General features: G+C 33.9%; 1 protein-coding gene across 14 annotated transcripts in view; it reads left to right on the top strand.

The window, feature by feature from the left end:
* LOC105329973 (kinesin-like protein KIF12) overlaps positions 1 to 24388 on the top strand; it is a 44716-nt gene that overhangs the window by 9506 nt on the left and 10822 nt on the right. For 6 of the 14 annotated variants that reach the window (XM_066080381.1, XM_066080382.1, XM_066080379.1 and 3 more), the window contains 7 exons: positions 2978 to 3058; positions 4836 to 4914; positions 5668 to 5789; positions 8796 to 8871; positions 11914 to 11928; positions 13699 to 13836; positions 15556 to 15691. In XM_066080381.1, the coding sequence (XP_065936453.1) occupies positions 2978 to 3058; positions 4836 to 4914; positions 5668 to 5789; positions 8796 to 8871; positions 11914 to 11928; positions 13699 to 13836; positions 15556 to 15691 (647 nt within the window). Of the gene's footprint in view, positions 1 to 2977; positions 3059 to 4835; positions 4915 to 5063; positions 5101 to 5667; positions 5790 to 8795; positions 8872 to 11913; positions 11929 to 13698; positions 13837 to 15555; positions 15692 to 19529; positions 22889 to 24388 lie in introns of those variants that run through there. The other 8 variants (XR_010712407.1, XM_066080375.1, XM_066080373.1 and 5 more) reach the window with 5 other exon arrangements.

Raw genomic sequence — 24388 nt, 5'->3', positions numbered from 1 at the left:
AGTATTGCAAAGGATAATAATAGAGCACTTGAAAAATATCTTCGTGTTGTGATTAAAATATGAAATTTTGCATATGAGTTGTCAAAAAACTATTTCAATGTATATTGTCAAAAAGTACAAATTGAATCTACTTTAATCAATAAAAATTTGATCAAAATCTGACAAAAAATAACAACAAAAACCCTTTTAAACATAAGTCTTGTTTTCAATGAAATTAATATAGGGAAAAAAGAAAAGTTGGCATACTTTTGGCACGTTAGTGTATATCACCAAATCACGGTTAAAAGTTTGACTTTATTGAGATCTCATGGACAACGTTAAATCGTCAATTCATTGTGATTTCTTATAATAAGAAAATAACCACATTTGTTCAATAATATTCATTGACGACCAAGACATATAGAGTAAAATGCTTGACTCCAATAATTAATAAGATTGTGTCAATTTTTCTTTAACGATACAAATCTAACCCCCCCATCACTTAATACTATCATGGTATGATAAAATTGTGCTGAGAACGCATGATACATGCAGTATAGTACCTCTGACATTGGTTATAGACCAATACCCATCTACCCCAAAGCATATTGGTTCTGTATTATTGACAGTAAGGTGACTGTTATTTTACAATTTCCGTGGTTGATTCTACACTCTATGCAAATGGACTGTAATACAAACAATACACAAGTTTCCAGCAGTCTGGGACAAAATCTATTGAACTGATTCCACAGTTCAATTACAATAGGTTTAAAAGCTAGCTGATAATGATCCCCAGAGTTGATGTATTATTCCTATTTAAACCTGACACTTAATGTTTGCAAATCCTAAACATATGCATGTATAAGTGCTGGAGGAATTCCAGAAGATCAAAAGCAGAATTCTTAGAGCATCAGTGGTAGGAACAACAGTGAAATATACCGTGTATATAGAAATATCTGGTAACTAGCATGCTACTACTCATAAGGTTGTACACTCATTACAGTACCAAGATATGATCCTAATTTTTAATTGATGGGGTGAAACTGCACCTAGCCGGTATCATCTGATAAATATTACTTCAAATGAGATGCAATATACCGGTACCATTATTTACAATGTGCACTAAGCATCGTGTCACAATTTTTTAAACATGTTAAATGATAAATTTTATGGAATAATGTTAACTTTACATTGTTAAGTTATATACATGTATTTCAAAGAGATCTATATACTGGTATAAATGAATCAATTCGCACATACTTGTTTTCTTTTATTGATATGAATTGTAATGAAATAATGATGATCAGCTTCCTGATACTATATTTGTCACTTTGAAAAGCATTGCTCTGCTGGTTTCTGGTTTGAACATATTTTATTGTATAAACATATACAAATGGTTCGAACACAAGTTCTTACAACTTACGAGGTTCTTACCAAGTATAACAATTTACAACTGTATAGTAGTTTACAATGGAAAGTACATAGAAATGGATATTACTAATATAGTTAAGTTATTGAACAAACGTACATGTATAAAAAGTTCTGTTGAATTTGGTTTAGGCAGTAAAATTGAAGTTACACGAATCTGCCACAATCTCTTATAAATCTCTGAACAGCTAAAAAAAATATGTTGGTTTAAATTGACACTCAGAGAATCGTCTCCCCACAAAAGTAAATGACAATTAATAATATTAATTTGATTTAAGTTCAAAAGGTTTGAAAACAATTTATTTCGTGCATTGATATAATTTTTACAACCAAAAAACAAATGATAAGAATCTTCTGGTAATCCGCATTGGCAATTAGGGCTTTCAATAATATTTTTTCTGAAAAGGTCGAAGTTTAAGATACAGTTATGTCTAAGTTTTGTGTGTATGATGTTAAGTCGTCTCTTGCCGAAGCAAAAATAGGACGGAGGTTTAATTTGGTTTAATTGAATACTGCTTTTGAAACTTGTAAAGGAGGAATTGTTTCTGATAAGTAAACTTAAACTATTCCATTTATTGATCGTGTCAGGAACAAACGATTTCTTGAATATTTCTAGTCTACATTTTGGAATAGTATAGTCTTCTCTATTACGTGTATTGTAATTCGATTCTAAAGTCCTGATAGAAGGGAAGATTTCTTTTAAATAATCCGGTACCAAATTATTATGAATTTTATACATTGTGCTCAATTTTGTTAATTTTCGTCTCTCGGAAAGAGGCGTCCAACCTGTTTCTAAATAAAGGGACTCTCTTGAAGATAATATGGGTAAGCCAGTGATGATTCTTGCTGCACAGAGTTGAACTTTTTCTAATTTTTCGACATCTTGTAACGAACAACCATCCCAAACAACAGAGCAGTATTCAATTAAAGGTCGAATAAAAGTCATGTACATTTTTGATAAAGTATTTCTTCCTATGCTAAATTTGAGCTTCTTCAACAAGCCAAGTCTTTGGTATGCATTTTTAACAATATTATCGATATACTCTGACCAGCAAAGGTTCTGACAAAAAAGTAATCCTAAGTGTTTATGTGATGAAACATATTCTGCTGAGCATTCCCCTAAGAATAAAAGATTATTTGATGATTTAACTCTACATGAAATTATAGAGCTCACTTATTATGTTCTTTTGAGACAATTAGAAGAGTGGATATATAGTTAGTGTTCTTGTACGACATTTCGAGTTTTGTTTTATATGACGACATATTTGTAACAAAAAATTGTGCATAATGCATGATATTTACTTTGCCTCAGATTTCAAATTATTTTCGAATTAAAAAATACGTATATATTAATCTTTATTTGCTTTTATTAGACTACAACATTATAACACAAAATGTAAAAAAAAAAAATATCCCAATAGTTAAGATGAAAATAGAAAGTAACAAGCTATCGGTAAGGTTTAAATGTATCACATACTCCTCAAGAGAACAAGAATATTGTTTGCTTAACTAATTTACAGTCAGTGTATGTGGTAGAGACGTAGTTTGATGTGATGTCGTCTGATTTCAGGAGCTCCACCACCCTGTCCTCAGCCGCGGCCACAGAAACCTCCGACGACCAGCTGGATGACCACATCAATGTAGTCCTCAGGTGAGTCTTGTACAGGTGTATCAAGGGTGTGTAGGCATCTATAATGAGGCTGTGCCCACAATTGTTCAAAATTCAAAAGCATGTGTGCTACTTTTCACTTTTCACCAAACTCTGCAAACCCCTGCTTGCAATTCGGTATTAGATGTGAATTATGATTTTAGGACCATAGTGTAAATTAATTTTTTGAACTAATTGTTCTGACCTGTATTAATAATGGACATTATTAGCTTATGATAAATGCATTTTTGATTGATCAGTGCCAGGATTCTCAAGTTATTTTGTTTGTTTGGTCAGTAAATCAAGAATCGGCACATGAAGATCCTGTCATTTTGTTAAACACTTCATTAAAAAGGTTTACAGAGTGTTTCATGGTGCTTCAGTAAATATTTAGTTTTACCATTACAGTTTTTAGTATGATCTTTAGAGGTTTGATGTAAAGTTCATGGTATGGTTAAATGATGAATGAAGCTCCTGTAGTAAAGTGTTTGTTGTTGTAGCAAGTAATTTAATCCCAGATACATTGATTAACTGCAGTGCATGTGAACTCGGATCTTTTACCTAGAATGACCCTGCTTTTGTATCTCTTCTTTCAAGTGTTTGCAAGGACTGCCTAATGTAAGGGATACACAGATTACAAAGTAAAGGCTGTCAAATTGTGTTTGCTTTCATTATGTGTTCACAGTGGTGTTAACAATAATGCACCTGCACGCCAAATGTGCATTTTGTTTTCATGTATTGTCAAGTGTGAAGAAGGCAGTATGGGGTATCGGGAATCTAGTTTTGATAAATTTACGATCCTTTTGCCTGTTCTTTCATGTTTATTATCACCCAAGAAGGTAGCACTTCACGATGTCAGTCCTATTTACCAGGGAAACTCGAGTTTATTCAAATGTTTATCTTTTCGGGGATTGAATTCTTTGAGGAAATTAAAGAGGCATTGGTAGAAAAAATGTGTTTTCAGATATTTGGAGACATTTTGCTGAAGTGTTGGTGCAAGTGTCAAGTTCGGAGCACAGATACGACACGGTTCTCTGTTAGCGAGATCCAGGTAGAGGGTTTGTTCAGAGACTCTTATCAGCTAGGTTATTCAGACAATTGCAATCAGTTCTGATTGCTTTTCCATCAAAAGAAACCTAGATTGGTATTGAATCTCCTCCTTTACCCCCGGGACTGCTTATGGTTGTGTACAGTTGTTAGAGTGTGTGGGATCTCATTGCTCTTTATTATCTGTGATATTGCTGATATTTCACACAGAATGACATCTGAGCTTGTAATTAATCAACATTGAATTTCATCTCAATCCTATTATTTGTTTTTTTCTGACAAGGGAGTAAGATCTTTGAGGGGCATATGTAAACCATCAGTCATTATTAAGTACTAAAAACCTTGTCCTATTATTGTGATCACTGAAAAAATCTGTGTAAACTGCATCCATGATTTCAACAAGGGTAGGATTCAATATAGGACAAAGTTCCAATGAGCCGTGTAGAATATGCATACATGTCACATCACTGCTGCATGTTTATCTAAAATATACAGCTGTAAAGATGTAATCAAACACATCCTAGGCTTTTGTTAAATGTAGGTGAAAATATAAAATACCAAGAAATATTGAAATGCTTTGAATAAACTTTATATACTGAGTAAATAAATGACCATTTTTAATTTGTTTATCAAGATTTTTTCCAGTATACAGAGGAAATAGAACCATTTGTTATTTTGTTTATCTCTGGTTTTATACAGAGGAAATTTAACCTTTCTTTATTTTGTTATCCAGGGTCCGGCCTCTGAATTCTCAGGAACAGAACAGGAATGACACGTTTTGTGCACAGTTCCATGGAGGGGGGCGGCTGGAGGTATGTAGCTTATATTATTGAGTACTGGCACTGTACAGTTCTATGGAGGGGGACGGCTGGAGGTATGTAGCTTGTATTATTGGGTACTGGCACTGCACAGTTCCATGGAGGGGAACGGCTGGAGGTATGTAGCTTGTATTATTGGGTACTGGCACTGCACAGTTCCATGGAGGGGGACGGCTGGAGGTATGTAGCTTGTATTATTGGGTATTGACACGGCACAGTTCCATGGAGGGGAACGGCTGGAGGTATGTAGCTTTTATTATTGGGTATTGACACGGCACAGTTCCATGGAGGGGGACAGCTGGAGGTTTGTAGCTTGTATTATTGGGTACTGGCAAGAACATTTGATCGAACATACTTGTACTTTGTATTAATGTGTAGTAATACAGTAAAACACGCTTATAGCAAACTTACTTATAATGAGTTAACACTTACAGCCAAGTGATTTTCATTCCCTGTTACTTTATTACATGTTGTAAACTTGATGAAAATAATGAATTACGCTTATAATGAAGCAAAATTGCCCATCCTTGGCACTTTGTGTTTTACTGTATTCATATTGGTCCTTTAATACAATGCAAAATTAAATTATCCATATCCTATAGAAAACTAGTGAAAGTAATTTTTAGTAAAATTACTTGTGACACTGATCAGAGAGAATGAAAAAAGATGGAAACAACTCTATCAGTAATTACTAGATCTATAATATTCTGTGATTTACTGAGAGTAACCATACTTATTTCGTTGCAGATTCAAAATTTTAACCAGCCCAAGCAGTTTGGGTATAATGTGGTGTTCGAGCCTGAGGCGTCTCAGGAGGATGTCTTTGATAACTCGGGGATGAAGAAGCTTATTGACATGGCTCTGAATGGGTAATGCTTTAACTAGTGTTCTTAGAGTCCAGAAAAACACAGGCCTGACCCAGATCTCCCTCCATCTTTGACCTCAGTACCTGCCATTACCATATCCCCCACAACACCCCTCCTTAAAAAAAAAGTATCACAAAACCATAAAAGATTAGCATAAATGTGGGTTCTGTACATCTTTCTCTTACAACCCTGAGCCCACATGGTGTATAAATTTGTCTTCCTGGTCACATCAAATCTGAATGGTACTTAACCTAAGGTTGATATCCTCAACAAGGTTTAAATGCACTTCAATAAAATTTTGTGGTATCTAATTTTGATAAAATATCCTGTTTTTGAAGTGACCTATGTCTGAGTGTTTTATTGTTTCCAGTAAGTGGGTTCTGTTTGGATTAATTGATGTCTGTCACAGTTCAAATGATGGCTCTTTACAATGACCAGATCTAAAACAAGACGTAGGGAGAAGAACAAATGTTCTAGGTTTACATGCTTTGTAGTTAAAAACAATACCTGGTAAATGAAAGTACATTAAATGTCAGTCTGAATACTGTAAATGTTATTGATATTTTAAATTTAGCATCTATGATACATGAAATTCCTTTTCAACTCTTACAAGTTGTCAACTTGGTTTTGCCATTTCTGAATTTACTTATTTCCATGTATATATGCATGACATTAAGCAGTGTACTTGATTTTTAAACAGAATACACAGCCAAATGTAATATGTTTACAGCATTTTGTTGGAATCACCTATGTGACAATTTTTAAAACAATGTATATTTATCTTTTTAAAGACCAGTTGGTAACAAGTCAAATAAGAAATATTTCTCAAGATTTAGGATTGGATATGATTCCACACAACTTGATCTCCTAGACCCTCTTTCCCTCCCCCTTTGAATATTTCCCAAGCCTTAACTTGTAATGAATATCTTTAAAGATATCCCAGCCAGTTAGCAGGTACTTGTAATTATCTATACATTATTGATGGAAGATTTAGATAGCTGAATTCTCTGTCATTTAATTGTAATTGAATTGAACCTCTGAGACTTTGTACCAATTATTAATGTATGAGGGACTGTAACCTTTGCCATAGTGCCCTTGCCTTGCAGTCTGTGTATTATAGAAAACTAGTGGAAACAGTAAAAGTACATCAGAAACATTAGAAAAGCACCAAGAAGAATTCTGTTACAAAAATATATATTTAATGTACCTAAATCCTAATAACTGAACCATTTGATTTTGAAACATTGTTATTTGCTTGACCTATTTTCTTTCTTTAAATGATCAAAGCTGTTTTAAATAACCTGTCTAATTCTACATGCCAATAATAAAGTAAATTTACCAACAATGCAAACTGAATGATTACTTGATTATTTTAATGAAGTCTTTTTATGACCCCATAAGATTTGAGACCTGGTAGGAATTGGGATTCTATTTACTTTATGTGATATATTTGATATTTGTCATAAGTTTCATAAAGATTATCTTGCGCAATGTTCGCTGTGAGCTGCAATGTAATTATGAATGGTGATTGGTGAACAGCATATTACATTAAATAATGTGATGGTTATGAACTTAAATAATTACCATCAAATCAAAAGGGGAAACAAGCAGTTCATGATCAACGCTTCCTCCAAACACCCATTCCCCATCCCTCTACAAGTCCCATTATTGCAGCCTTGACAATCAGGAACTACATGTATACAGTGGAGCCTCACTTATCCGGACACTTTTGTCCCCAGGCCAAATCGTCCGGATAGGTGAAGCGTCCGGATATCTGAATTGTGATATTTACCTTTAATAAACATAACTCATAAATTAATTATACAATTAAATATTTTATTTTGATAGCCATAAACACTACAAAAAAAGTTTAGATTTTTTTAAATTAACAAATCAAAATATTGTTAAAAACATTATTTAAGGTATGTTTTTTCCACAGGAAACTTAGCACTACATTCTTCAATGCAACACATGTACATGTACATAACAATCACTGTATTAAACCGATATTTTAATTACATTCGCATAACAAAGCGAAGAGAAGAAAGTCGGTGTTCCACTTTACGCTGACAAATCTTTTTCTTCAAGCTAGCGGTGATCGTAACTCTCGCTCTCTTGGCCGGTGGTGTTGACATGTTTGAAGCTGCTCAACATTTGATGATTGAAAATGGGTGAAAATCTGTATATATTCCCTTATTGATAATTGTCCAAGCTATTTTTTCATTGACAGAACTTACCCAAGCTAATTTTACGTATCCATCTTTCTATAGAGTTAATTGCACCCAAGCGATTTTTACAAGTAGCGTGAACACTCATCCAGGCCATGTTTGGCATAAATTATTATTACACTGTTTATTGAACACACGCTATAAAATTAATGTCGATACCCTGAACATCCCAAGCGGTCTTAATAACTATCGTAAACAGAACTCAAATTATCAAATATTTCATTTCAATTACGTTTTAAAATGAATAGGCGCACAAACGATCTAATCATACTACGATTAATAGAATTTTAATTCAATCAATAGATGACTTTTTTAAACACAAATTAAACAATTTTCGTGACATTTTAATCAAACAATAACAGTTCATAAGTTAAATGGCGACAATTAAACATGTCGCATCCATGGTTATCGCAATATCCTCGGGCGAGTACATAGCGTGACACAGGTGACCCCGATTACCGGACGAAGGCATTGTTTAAAACCAACAACCAGTGTAAGATGTTTTTAAACCAATTTGCACTTGCGCATAAAAAACTTTTGTGCCCCCGAACACTTAAATGTGACCGTCCGGTTAAATGAGGTAAAATTTAAAGGAAAACTGTATTATGTGGTAAAATTTGACCGTCCGGATCCGGAACGCGGAATTCCGGATAAACGAGACAAATTATTGTGTAAAAATTCCGTTCCCAATAAAAATCGACCGGTAAGTGAAGCGTCCGGATATCTGGCGTCCGGATATCTGAGGCTCCACTGTATATATTTTGTATTTGGTGTTTTACAGGTATGCCTGCACTGCGTTAGCTTTTGGTCAGACAGGAAGTGGGAAAACACACACCATGACTGGGCCACCACAACAGGTACTGGGAATTATGGGATAACGTTTAGCTGTGCTGTGTAACACTATTAATGCATTCCGGTATCTTGGAGATATTAGGTCTATTCATGGAATACTGGGGTTTCATCAATATTTGTTGAATACCAATTTCCATGGATTTCATTGTTAAGTTTATCAACGAAATTGCAATTCTATTTACATTTTGTATTAATAGGGTCATTGGCCACAAATTTACGTATCCTTGAAACTGTGATTTTCACTTTATCCATGAAAATTGATACCCTTGAATATTAATGAAACTACAGTATAGAAATATAAGTATTAGTGTATCAAACATTAAATAAGAATGCCCATAGATTTTTTTTAATACTTGAGCAATCATTGTGTTTTGTTCTTGTAGGATTATGATATAATTTGATCTTTTTGAATGAAACATTATTTTATATTTTGTTAACAGTATCGGTAAAGGAAAAAGTTAATAAGACAATGGAGAAATTACATTGACCTTGTTTTGATGTGCCCTTTGCCAGCTTTTTAACATTTCTATATAATCAAACATTTGTGACTGGCTGGAATAGTTTTGTGTGGAATGTGTGACATTCCATGATATATGCTAGCATGCACCAATTTTGACATCCTTGCAATAAGACTTTTTTTTCTCTCTGCTACTAGAAGAGTGAAGGGGTAAGGTACCAGTGGCCTCTCTCTGCACGGCATGATTGTATAGATTACAAACACTTGTATCTCATTCTGTACAGTACAATTATACAAAATCACTGGGGGGGCATTTCTGTAGAGATGTATATAGAATGATAATAGTGAGTTATGGAATAATTGTCATTTCTATGCCAATGAATTTTATTCATTGCAAACACAACCCGAAGTGTTGATCAGAAAGAAAAAAGACTATGTGCCGTATTATGCATTTTCGCCCCAAAAATTAAAGTTTTATAAAGAGCTTTAAAAATAAGGTGGAAGATAGTTAAAATCATATTGAAAATAAGTGTGTATAAGGTTATCACCACAGTGACGTCATCATGTAGAAATGACGTCTTAAAGATTGCCTTATTTAGATAAATTAATGTTTTGTAGCAAAATATGGGTGTTTCGACTGGGAAACATCGAGCGCAGGCTTTCTCAAGTACTATTTTTTAATATAATGTGTATAATTATATGAAAAAAACATATGTTAAAATTGTACTTGAGCAGACCTGCGCTCTATACTTCTGAATGCAAATATCAAGCAAAAATGAGAATATTTTCATTTGTTTGCAAATTTGCAGGAATTAGGTCATTTAGGTGACGTCATAGATGAACAGCGAATGAGTGATGATGACTAAAATCATGATTAAAGTGATAAGCATCTACTATACACTGATTTATGAAAATTTAATTTTTATACGATACTATTTAAATATTGGTAAATTTGGGGGCAGATATATTTGACCATACTGCAAATAGGCCTTTAGTATGTGTGTTTCTGAAGGATAAACTAAATACAATGTACATGCAATCAATTTTCCCCCGAAATAATTTTAACAAAAATCAGATATGAATACAACAGGATAGGCAACTTCTACATTTGCCATGTTTACTTCCTAAAATATCTCCCGAGCCTTGACAAGTTTTTAGAACTTTGTTTAATTGCGGTTAAAAAAGTGTTTTTTTTTATTAGATTATTTATTACCTCTTGTTAATAGGGGTTACTTGTGCATGTTTATTTTATCATATGCTATAAATGATTTAGATACCTGGTAAAAAGATATCAGACATAGATTTTTATGTGTCTCAGAAATGGGGCAAATGTGCAGGGCTTAAATTGTTATATAAAAACTCTGTCATGATTATGATTGGATAAAGGATACAACATGAAAATAGCAAAGGACTATATATGATAAGGGCCTAAAATAGCCCCCTAAAATGAACATCATCATTTTACTATCATTCTTTGTTTTCTTAGTACAGATATGTATGTGATGTGTTTACATAATATTCATTTTGGTTCAAGTGCCCACAATTTAGAAATATGACATTGTAAAGACAACCTTTTCCCGCCATTTTTGCATTTTTAGCGTAAAACAGCTTGTTTTCAAGCAGTTTTTCCATCCGAAAACATAGAGCGCATTCTTGAACAAATAAAATATTTTAATCAGAGATGTATCTAGCCAAGACTAATAAGTGACACAAAAAATTTCCTTGTTCATGCATGCGCTCTATATTTCCCATTCGTAAATAGATAATAAAAATGTCAATTTTTGGCTGATTTTGATTGAATTATAGAAATGGCGTCACTTCTGACGTCATATACTGCCAGTGAGTGCAAATAAATCAAATAATTGGATGAAAAATATATTTTATATCAACTCTTCTAAAAAATTAGATAACATTTTATTATACCCGAAACACTTAAAAATTAGCGAATTATGGGGGCCAAATTTAACTCTTATCATATATAGTTCTTTAGAATGGTTTGAAGATTGCTTTTTAAAGATTTTATATCATTATATTTGTTAACATAACAAATATTGAAAGTTAAAATTGACAAATAAAATCAGGTACCGCGAGATATTGCTAGACTTGGATTAGTTGCATATCCTCTTAGTACATACTGGTACATCCCTGCAAGAACTAATCAAAATTGAAAGAAAATATGATGACATTGATTGAGATTGCTTTTTAAGACTTTATTATGCATGATAGAATTGATTAACACTAGGCTCTATATTCTTTTCAATTATCAACAAAAAGAAAAATGAATGTTTCCAATAACATCAGCAATAAATAAGACTGTTAAAAAGAGTACAGTATAAATGTAATAGATCTGTGTACCGGTACTCTGATACATGCGATTTCTAGTTATACCCAAGAGTATGCAGTAAATGATTAAATGAACTAGCCTATGATTTGCTGTTCATTGACATGCTTGCTTGTTTTTTTACTTGACACCTGTTTGTATATTCTCTACACATTGTTGTACATGTAGGTGCTCTATCCACTGGGCTCCCAATGGAGAACTCGACTTTATCATTTAGACATCTTCTCATTGTTTTTTTCTTCTTTTCAGCTATATGAGGAAGAGGTCTGTACAGGTGTTATAAACTTTTCACCTTGTTTTTGCCCCTCCCCCTCCTAACCCTACCCCCACCTTTTGGTGACCTTTAATCAAAATGCTAACTTGCGTTTATGTTGACCTTTTTGGAGAATATTTGAAAATATAATGACCATGAGGTTACCAGTACTTTAAATTACTAAATTATTGCATTTCTGATTAACTTCATGTTTACATTAATATACATACCTACCTGTAAATACTTTTTGCAAATTATTCCAGGATGCCCTCAATCTTACTTTTGAGATCACCCCTATGGAATACCTTGCATACCCACAATGCAATAAGTTTGATCAGACTGGTGCATGGAAAATTGTCCACAGATGAAATTATCTGGAAAAGAAAAAAAACCATTTAGGACAGCAATTTTAACTCTGAATTAATGATTTGTCTTTTGGGATTTATTATTCCTTTTAATTCTGACCTACTTTTAACTGGGCCAAATTTAGATTTGTCCACTGGTGTATGTCTGTTCACACTGAATATGGCCTGTTGCCAGTTCTACAAAGTCTGTGATTTAAGATTCTTTCAGTCCTAATTTTTTTTCTTAACTTGAGCTGTTTGTGACTACTTATGCTGCAGAATCCAGGATAATTTTACTTTTACCATACAAAAGATTTACATTCATAATAGATGATTCAACACAAGTGCCTTGTCAGTTTCATTATCTGTAAAGACTAAATTTGATACTGTACCAGATAGTTTATCCCCATATGGTCTATTTTATGCAATCATTCTTTGTTTGTTAAAGATAAGCTACTTGTCTGCATTTTTTGATGATTTAGATTATGTTTGAGAAGAATTATGATTTGTTGCACAAACAATGCATCTATTGCACTTAAAACCAAAACAGAAATCTTAATTACAGTAAAAGAAAAAGTACTCTGAAATTCAGATTAATCAGGAACCTACCTGGTATTTTAGTGAAGGTTCAGACAAAGAATAATTTTTTTAAATATTTGCAAATATTTTAAGAGAGGGATTTTTAATATGAAACAAGTTGATGTAAAAAAAATTACATCTAAATTTTTTATTAAAAACAGATTATCTAGGAAAACCATTCAATTTTTCTGAAGGAAAATTTAATTCTAATTTTAGGATTTCTATACAAGTATTTACCATAACATAATGTCATTTCTGAATCATCTATTTTTTCTACAATTGAAGTTAGATCCTCCTATGCCTATCTGTATTGTAAATTTTCCCTCACATTCCTCATACCCTATAAAACTGTTGGTTCCAGCTTGTCTACATTTAAAACTATGCAATACTGTAGTTTTTGCTCTCTGTTTACAGTTTGAGCAAATCTGTAGTTTATGATCTCTGTTTACAGTTGAATGCTACTAAAATTTATTCTTTCTGTTTACAGTTTGAGCAATGCTGTAGTTTATGCTCTCTGTTTACAGTTTGAGCAATGCTGTAGTTTATGCTCACTGTTTACAGTTTGAGCAATGCTGTAGTTTATGCTCTCTGTTTACAGTTTGAGCAATTCTGTAGTTTATGCTCTCTGTTTACAGTTTGAGCAGTGCTGTAGTTTATGCTCTCTGTTTTTCAGTTTGAGCAATGCTGTAGTTTATGCTCTCTGTTTACAGTTTGAGCAATGCTGTAGTTTGCTCTCACTGTTCACAGTTTGAGTTGCTCTGTATTTATGCTCCTTGTTCAAAGTATGAGCAGCACTTATATAGAATTGCTTTCTGTTTTAGTTTGAGCAATGCCTTAGTTTGAGCTCTATGTTTACAGTTTGAGGGGGGTAAGCACCCTGACCCAGACATGGTGGGGTTAATGCAGCGCTCCTTTACCTACCTCCTCCAGCAGGCAGAGAGTGTGGCTGGCAACAAGGTCATTAGGGCTTCCTACCTAGAAATCTACAATGAACAGGTAATATATATGTTTCATAGAGAACAGATCAATTTCTCAATGAACAGGTATATTTATATGTCTAGCATAAAAATGTTTTAGGATAGTTACATCTCATACTGCTGTTAATTCTATTCCTATAAAAATACCAGGCTATAGTGTTAACTTGGTTGATGTTCTTTCTCTCCAGAGTAGAAGGTTGTTGAAATGATTCTACAGAAATAAAGAATATACAATATCTGATTTAGATACTGGTAAATCAAGTTTAAAAGATTTTATCCACATATTTATGTAACCCATTTGTGTCACTGTGCCTCTATGTTGGTACATGTACCAGTTTTGAACATAATTATGTTGAAATTCCCAAACTTACCAAAAACTGTGCTTTTAGTTGGAGGTGTCATTATTTGCAAGCCATAATGTCTTACAGGAAAGAATATTGGATGTATATATTGATGCAATGATGTATGAATAATGGGCTCTTGGGAAATCAGAATTATGGTGCCCCACATAATGACAGGAATAGTATGTGAGATCAAAATAAGACATTCTGTTAATGGCCTAAAGTTAAAGATGAATAAAAAGTGTTCCACCATAGACGATAGGAGGTAAATTGAATAGTTTCCTGTTCTTTCATGTCCCTAAGTTCATTATTGACTATGGAGAGACATTTTCTAACATTAGGCTTTGCAGACTTGCTAAGACTTGAACATCTAGTGCATATGTCGTCATTACGTCTGATTTATATGATACCAATAACTGGATCACAGGCGAAATGAGATTGTCTTTTCTAGTACAACACTTCATGGATAAAAGTGCACCACCTCTCAGGTTCTGGAACAAAGACATGAATTTAATTGCTGTATTTCAAAAATATGACTAGATTTTATGTAAACGATATTATGTTTTGTACACCTTAATAGGGGTGGAAGGTTGTGGCCATTTCTAGGCTATATTTATCTCCTTTAGACAAAAAGCTTTGTATAAAGTAATAGGAAAATGTTCAAATCCTTAAAAACAAAATATTTTGATTTTTTCTTTACTAAGTTATAGTGTACATGTATAGCCAAAAATGTCATGTTTAAAAGTTTACGGCAGATCTGATGGGTAAATTGTTGACCTCCCATCAGCCGCCTTAAGAGCATCAGTGTTGTTTGTGTATCAATTATAGCTGAATGTAATTTATTCTTGTTCAATTAAGAAATAAACAGCAAGTTAAAAAGTAGTCAAATTTTGTGAAGACTGAAGAGCCTCTCAGAAGATTTGATCCCGTTCCAACCAAGTTCATATCCCGATAAACTTTTTAATATCGCCGTTTATTACTAAATAATATATGCATTTGAAAAAGGCAATTCAATGAAAGCATTTAGAATTGTTAAACTTACCAAGATTTTATGTTTTGAATAATCCAACTGACAAGCGATAAGTGCGTGCAATAATCATTGTGATGTCATGAAAAAGTTCACACAAAATTGAACCCTTTCCCTATTCTACAATTCATTTAAGGAAGCATATCTGCAAATGTATTTATATAGTATTGATGGTGGTACATGTACACATTCAAAACTTTTTTGACATGAAATTCAAAATAAATATTACAGTGTTTGGTATTAACATACACATATGGCCTGTTGTTTTTCCTTTCTTTTGAAAAACCTTGTTCCTAAACAAATATGCTCACCAATTTTACATTTATAACATATTGATATATATATTGAACTGACTGCCTGCTGTTTGTAGGTGATAGACCTGCTGAACCCCAACCAGAAGCGCTACCTCCAGGTCCGGTGGTCCAAGAACAAGGGCTTCTACGTGGAGAACCTGTTTGTGGCCGAGTGTGAGAGTGTGGATGACCTGATGGCAGTGCTAGAAGAAGGTCAGTTGTCCTCATTGTCCACCTAATCCACACTTACCTCAGTATCCACTTATACCTCAAAATCCACACATATCTCAAAATCCACACTTACCTAAAAGTTCACTCATACCTAAAATTCCTCTCTTAATTAATGTTCATGGGTATCTATTCATTTCTCAGTCAAAGTTAATGGGGTTGTCTTGTGAACAGATTGACCTAGTTGTTTGTTATACATGTATAATGGATGGTTCCGTAGTATTTGAGTGATTTTGAATTCTTTGGTGGACTTGATGAACCTTGCAAAAATGTCTGCATTTCAGAAATCATGTACCGGTATTGTGATTTTATGCATGGTTTCCATTTCTAACATAGAAACTGAATGAAACATTAAAAAACCAAGGAATATTAAGTAGTTCACCTGACCAACTTTAAAAACAGAAGTGCAAAGCTAATTGTCTAATAATTGCGTGTTTTGGTAACGCTATGATTACCATAGATTTATCACACGATTGGTCAAGTTACGATAATTGTCAGGGACTCCTATTGATTTAACTGCTGTAAAGTGTTGCATTTGAATGTTTTTCTTCTCTTTACAAACTTCCAATTTGCTTGGGCCAAAGAACTGCAATGTTATGAGCCTAGACATTCATTGATCTTTTTCATTTTCTCAAAATACACGATATAGTCCATAGGATCCGGCAATATTGGGCCATTAGTGACTGCAGCTGTAAAAAATGTGTCAACCATGATTGATTTCTTAAAAGGAAAATAAATTATGTCCTATTCATGTCAAAGATACTGATCTAGCTTAAGGGTTTTTAAATCTTTCGCTGCTTGAATGGAGTGTTTCTTTTTCTCATTCATTTGAGAAATTACTGTTTCTTTTAATTCTTGCTTGCAACTTCTTAAACATGTCACCTATAACAGTAGCCTCCCCTTATCTGTGGGTAACACGGAATCATCTCACGGTCAAGAGTTTGATAGGACAAAGCTGTGGTTATGTTTGAAGGGCTTTCCTTGGCATTGGCCCATTATCTTCTTTTTTAAAATGAAGTCAAGATATGTAAGGGATACTCAAAGAAAAAATTAGAATCTTCAACAGTCTTATGATCTTGATATGAAGGGACTCTTGGGGGTTTATGGCTGTTGAGGTTGTGGTACTGCTTCCCACAGCTCCATGATTTCTACAGAGAAAGCTTTACTGGTTAAAAACTCCATTGCAATGACATTTTTATGGCACTGAGAAAATACAGACTGAGGTAAACTATCCAAAGTCATTATAGAGAACAAGTGTCCTCATGTTTTAATTGTTAAGTCAACTCACCATAGGGGATAGGTCATAGAAATAAAACGTTTGACCCAGATATGTCCAAAAGTGTTTTAGATTTTACAGTGATATGAAATGAGATTTATAGGCTGAAGAAATCAGAGCAACACCACTATGTCTCATTGGAGAAAAAAATATCCTAAAAAGATATGGCAAAAGGGAGAGAAATCTAACTAAGCTCAATTGGTCTTTGAAAAAAATCCCAGTTCTCTCCATTTGACCTATATTAGAATGATTCAATGATTATTAATTATTAACATGCTTAATATTATACATGTCATGCCATTAATCGAAAATATAATTTAGGGAACTTGAAACAGCAATAACATTTTACCAGTAATTACATTTGAAAAATACCCAATCTGTTCATTAATACCTAGCTGCTTGGATATATATATATTTCATATACTGGTATATATGAATAAAATTTTTATCAGTATAGAATTTATTGAGAGCTTGAAGAAAAAATTCCAAATGAATGTAAATAAATTGATTTTCTGTACCTATAATATAATCAAATAGACAGAAGCTACAAAGATATGATCTTTTCTAAACAGTAAATACATGCAGGCATGTATATCTTAATTTGCATATGTTTTAATAATTGTAATTTTAAAAGGTTGGAGCAAATTAGATTTTATCTGGACAATCGCTCGCTTACTGTATGTTAAACTGTTTCAAATATGAATAGTTATTTAAAACTAATATGTTAAAGATTCACTTGATGCTTTTGGATGATAAATCCTTAATTTTGAATTGTTGAACATTAAATAAGAAGCATCAAATTAGAGTTAGTTTGGTAATTCAACTTATCACATAACAAAAGTATGTGTATGGGTTCTGTACCATTTTGCAATGACTACTTTGGATACTGTGGAATCATTAAATCTTGTAGGGGCCAATTTTTGTGAATTGCTTAAATTTTACAGGTTGGTGGGGGAGGTAAATATGACTTTATTACCCTAATTTTTTTAATTTGTAGAGCGTGTTAATTTGTGGATGAGAGATACCCACGAATCCCTTGAAAATTAAGCCACCATGAAATCTAATGATTCCACAGTAATCAAACACACTTTAAAAGAGATGAATATGATGGCTAAGAAATCAATTAAATTCTTTTTACATTGTTGGTCCATGTTTCTAATCTGAGATGCTAAGTTCTAATTTTTTCAAAATTATTACAGAAAGTGTTACAAGTTCAGTGAGTTATACTCACAATATTTGAACAGCAAATTGCGATTTACTATGGAGAGGCTACATTTACTTTGCATTTTAAAAGTTATTTTATAAGGTTATTGGAATGCTTAGTATTACTATTTCTTATTAACTTTTAAAACAATTTGTGAATTTCTTCTCCAGAATATATTGAAAAATTAAATATCAGGCAAGCCCCCATGTTAGATTTTGTAATATAAGTAAACAGACTCGCCCTATGTAAATTTGTGAGGAATATTACTCTATTCCTCTATCGAAGATGAAACGCTACTTAATTTTTTTATTTAAATAAAAAGTTGATCAGCTAGGTCAATTTGAATTGCAGAAAAATGAAATGAGTTCATGATTACTTGCAAAATAATAATGAAAGATTTAAGTGATAGCAATTTTCTATAAATTAATCTAGATTTTTCCATTTTCTACAACATACATTGTTTAATGTACAAGAAATGGGCCCTGAACCTAACTACATTGAATTTTTCCGTGCTAATTTAGAATATATGTAAACTTAACTAACCTAGCTGACATTGAGTTGGAACAATTCCCTTTCACGTTAACAGGTACCCGGTATATATCCTTATTTGTTAAATATGAAATAAATTTCCCACATAGGAAAGTGCTTCAGTGTAGATATACAAAATATGGCAGCAATTGAAGTTATGTAAATAAATGCCAACTCATGCTGAAAAATTTCTTTATGATTTCTATATACTCTTATGTACAATGGCGGAATATTGATGGACGAAACAAAGTTTGGATTTCAGCTCTGAAAGGTGGGCAAACAGTGGCTATGTAAACAGTCAAGATAAATCTCCTGAATAACACAATGGTTACAGGGAACTTTTCACACTGATGAAAATTTCTTGAAATATTCGTTTTTATGCAGATGTCCCCACCTCATAGTTAGACGGTCTCTGTTGTAACCCAGGGTTTGATTTGTGTATATAATCCAAATACATAGGCGAGAGGTAGGCAGATCAAATAAGGGCAAGGAGATTATAAGACCTGCACCCTTTACAGCACTGCCAAGTCTCAATAAGAAGTATTTTAAACCCACAAAGAAGTCCTAATGGTTGTATTTGTATATTTCTGGGTCTCTTAGTGTGTGTACAAACTGTCCCTATCTGATCAATACTGAATCGCACACTGTAAACTATTATACCCCGAGATAACAATTCCATTTCTATGAGGAGCGTTCATCTGGCCGGATTTAATTCAACAGAGGAGCATGCATTTTGGTCTGTCTCTCCTGTGCTAACGACTTCTGGTGACTGACCATACACCTGGGTGAGATTTTGTACCTGACCACGGTTTCGGTTTTATGGTGGAGATTTTAGATGGTGTGATATTGTGTTTAAGTGAATTGTTGATTCGGAGATTTTAGTGTGATTTTGTGTTTAAGAGGACTGTTGATTCAGAGATTTCTTTGCATGTCATAATTTCTTGGGATGCCTGATATTTCTTGGGATGTTTTTAGGATGTCATATTTGCTCTGGTTTAAGATAAGGTACTTTAGTGTACATGTGTTGTACTGGTAGTTTATAAAGTGGTAAAATCTTCAATTAAGTATAAAATTCATTGAGGATCTATAGCTCTTATATCAGCCAGTCATGTGAAGTATCAAAGGTAATTTCTTTGATAAAATATGAAAACAGTATTTCATTTACTTTTACTAACTTTACATGTTGTTTACATTGAAAAGATTATCTGTAAAATTAGTGTTTCTAACCTTTGGTTGATTGACTTGACTTGTAGAACAGAAAACTTTGTTTTTTAACAATTCCGGTCTCTTCATTGTTTTGTCTCGGGTTAAAGTTTTTTATTTTGTGATTTGAATTGGGGGTTAGACTTCTTGTTTGGAGGATTAATTTACCTGTAATCTTTGTCCTGTTAGAATAAGAGAAGGATATATCTGGTAAATAGAATTCTTTTATACAGGCAAGGCTAATTTGAAACTTAATGATGCACCTAGAAGTTGCACAAATAAATTATTAATCGTTGAGTTCTTTTCCATTGAATTGATGTTACATCAATCAAACGATTGTAATGGATACACTGCGGTATACAAGAAACTATCAGGTCCATAAAGGACTAAAATAATCATTACTTTTCAGTGATTCAACATATGTTTATACAACTGGTAATTTTTCCCCTGCAGGATCCATTATGAATAACATGATATTTAATGTGGTGTGATAATACCTTTTGCTGTAAATAAAGACAAATTAGCTCTCAGGTTAATGAGGTGTATAAGACTCAAATTGCTTCATTTATACCTCATTTTACATTTACCCCTGTGTCTATTGATGCTGAAAAAACCACACAAAATATTAATACTTTTGGAATTAAAGGTCCAGTAGCCCCTAAAATGTGGAACAAGTTTACCATTCATAGAATTATTGGATTAATGAAATTTAGATGAATCTTGCTCTACTTAAAATTTTCATTTAAACTTACTTATCTGTGAGGTTACCATCAAATCGAGGATCAGCAGTAGGCAGGAACTGTCACTTGTAGTTTCTGTCTCATTGTGTTTGAGTTTAAATGCTGGTATAGATAGGTTAGGCAATCAGAATAAGATGGCATTGCAATGTATTGTGATTGATAATTAAGCTTAGGTGTGGGACTGTGTTTGATTGTAACAAGATATGGTTGGTAGACAATGATCGTAAGGCTTTAAATGTCTCCCTCGACTTCACTGGGTGAAAGTGCTCCATTGTTCTGGTCTCATTGGAATGCTTTTTTGATAATTATGCAAATCAATAGGAACTCTAGATAGAACAAAGCAGCTATCACCTGTGAAAGTTTCTACTAAGAAGAAATGTCAAATAGGGAGATGTAACCAATTGCATGAATGGTTGTGTACTTTATGAACAAAATTTCTTGTAATTGACTGGGTGTTTTTATTGTGTTTGCTGCCGAATAAAATATTGGGATTTATTTAATTCTTAAGAATTTTTGTCAGGAGTGGTGATAAATGGTGGTGATTCATGATGATGAAAATGTTCAAGTTACCAGAGTTGTGTAGCACTTGTTCATAATGAGCCATTTGTTAACCACCCCTAGGGATTTCATTCCCTCTAAGACAAAAGAGGGGCATGGAAATAAGACAAAAAGGAGAGACAGACCAAAATTATTTCAATCCTCTGATTCCCACAGGCCTGACTATAGACCCCATGTGGACTTAACACCACGGACAAAAAAACGCCCAACATCATTTCCAGAGGAGCAAATTAAAGAAAATGAGGAAGAACATTACAAGGAGAACTGGAATAAGGAGCAAGGAAACCGGCCGCACACAGACAGTGATAGAGAGACTGGGAAACATGTGAAGAGTTCCAAGATTCCAAGACACAGAATAGGAATTAGTAAATTGGAAAATAGCAGTGTTGTGAAAGGACAAATACCTGTTCGTATAAATGATCAAGCTTCAAATAAACTAGTCCTAAAGCAAAAGAAGATGTCTGGCAAAAACATTAGAGAGAACCAAATGTGGACAGAGAGTCCTCGAAGTGAAGGAAACAGGAGTAGAAGACAGCAGTATGAAATCAATGTAGAAATCACCCCACACCCCAAACCCAGGGCCTTTGATCAGTTAGAGAATGGTCAGTCTCCAAGGGGTACCCCAGGCTCTCACCGTCCCTCCAGGAACCAGTACATTCCCAGTCAGTTCTCTCAACAGGAAGGACGCGGAACTCACACAGGAAACCAGTATAATGACCCTCAAGGACTCCGGAGCCCAGTTAAACATCATAGTGAGGGGCTGACCTCAGGTGAGTCCAGAGGTCCCAGGGACCCAGGCAATAATTACAATGTGGGGCCAATCCATCATTCCAGGTCATCTCAATCCAGTCATACAGACAGTGGAGACAGTCTGAGCCGGACCAGCAGGAACAAGAGCCTCGAACCCTCTGTGCAATATGTGATGAAGTCAAAAGGCAATTCTAGGTCTTCTTCAACATCCAAGGCCCCTGATCCAAACCTACCTGACTTTGGGAAGCAAGCATCAGTTATTAGGTCCCCTAGTAACTTTAGTCAGGGCCTCTACAGTGCTGACCAGTACCACGACAGCTCCAGAGTCGGTGGATCTCAGTTAGTAGATAGAAACAATGGAAATTATCAGAAAAATTCTGATTATTCAGAGCGGAAAAATCTACAGCAGAGATATGTGGATGAGAACGTGATGCCACCATCTCGTAATCTGCCAAAAAACAATGGTGAGATGAATGATATACGCAGTGGTAAATCTGTACAGTTTTCTGATGACCTTAATGAAAATGTGTCAAGGACAAGTAATCACTCAAATCAAGGTCAACAACAACGAAATGTCGAGAACTCTCAGAAATATTATAACTCAGATTCAAATTTGGTTATTGGTCATAATCCCCCAAAAGAGCCTACCCACAACCAATCTTACCCTCGTGAAGACCAGCCTATGCAAGACTCAAACAATATGAGTGTTAATAACCCGAACAGCGAGTACAAGTTCCCTGACTCGGAGGAGGAAGATGACCAGTTGGATTTAGATGACATAGATTCTGTGTACGAGGGAAATGATGCGTACTTGTGTTATCTGATGACGGACGACGGTGGAATGGCCGGGCCATTACGATTGGACATCAATGATGTCCAAGTGGGACTCCCCAGTCAAGTGGGGGTCAAAGATGATGAGCAAGGTATTGTATTGAAAGCTATGGATACCTCCTTCTTTGACTGAATATACAAATACTTCCTCGTCTCTAGATTTTCTTTTTAATTCAAGACAAGGCAACAAATAACAAACACTAAAGTTTTTATGTAAATTTTCACTATTCAATGACTGGCAATTGAAATTCTTTAGTGTTTGTATTTTGTTGCTCGGATGCTTTGAAGTATTAACTCTTTTATTGATGTTGGAATGGATTTGACAATTATATACACCACATGGTGTACTTGAGCACAATCTACCATTCTGGGGTGTGTGAAAAATGATCCATATATTGGACTGATTTTTTAGCTCTAATCTTAGAAACAAACCTTTTTCACTTGATTTATAAGTGCATGGGGGAAAAAACTTCGGACAGAAATCAAAGTAATGTCATTTTCCCATATAAATCAAGTTTTTATTAGATGTTGTAAAAGTTTAGAAAAGATTATGAATTTTCTTAGTGTATTAAGCCCCTTTTGATGTCTATATCGAGTATAAGGAAGCCCTCCCCCCCATCAGAAAAAAATGTGTACACTGTAGAATTTAGAATGATATTTTCTAATCATCACCGTGTAATATCAGGAATGTCATACTCAGATACTACAACTGTATATCTATATAAGTTCTGCCACCAGTGTCCAGCACACCTCTGATAGATGACCATGGCTGTTTGATATGCATACTTGGTGATTAAGGCTGCTGTTTAGAAGGATTAGGTCAGGATTTAAAGGATTTGTCGCGTGCTCCTTCAGATCAGAGTAATGAATTTTCTGTGTAGTTTATCTACCCCAGTGATAGTATGGCAGAGATGATTGTCTGCCTGGTCCCTCAAACAGCGCACCATTCTATTCTTTCTTTAAGACTTGGAGCCCATAGAATCTGTGTGTTACAGAAAAGTAAACAGAACCTGAATACCATTGATTTATCTAAGGTTTGATTTACCAACATATTACATTCAATAATTAATTGAATGTGATACAATTAAATTCCATGAAACCCCTCCCATATTGAAAACTGTGGACAAATACTTTAATGTCCTTATATGTAGTTTAAAGATATTTTAATTAAGATTTACCACAATGGCTTATTGTGGTGACATCTTTAGAATTGGTTCAATTAGAAGTTGAAATTTCTTCTCTCACTTGGGTTAATTGACTCTAAGTCAGTTTTTGGAAAACAATGATGGATTTTTCATCAATATTCACCAGAAAAATATATATGTGTTTGGCAGAAGATATATGTCTTTGTTTCAATGCACAATTTCTAAAAAATCAATTACAAGCATATTGATATCCACCAGAAAAATCATTCAACCAAGGAATTGTCTCCCACTTTTAAGCATGTGAAAATAAATAATTCATCGTTAAGAAAATTGAACCATAGGGAGATATGTTTTTGGTATAAACCGTTAAAATACAGATATACATGGAACATGTAGTTATGAAAAACTGGTGATATCCAATTGTCTTCCATTCGCTTGCATCTATTA

This window comes from Magallana gigas, chromosome 3 (assembly GCF_963853765.1).
Source record: "Magallana gigas chromosome 3, xbMagGiga1.1, whole genome shotgun sequence".
Taxonomy (NCBI): Eukaryota; Metazoa; Mollusca; class Bivalvia; order Ostreida; family Ostreidae; genus Magallana; species Magallana gigas.
Note: the sequence above shows the minus strand (reverse complement) of the source record. Positions and strands in the feature narration are given on the sequence as shown.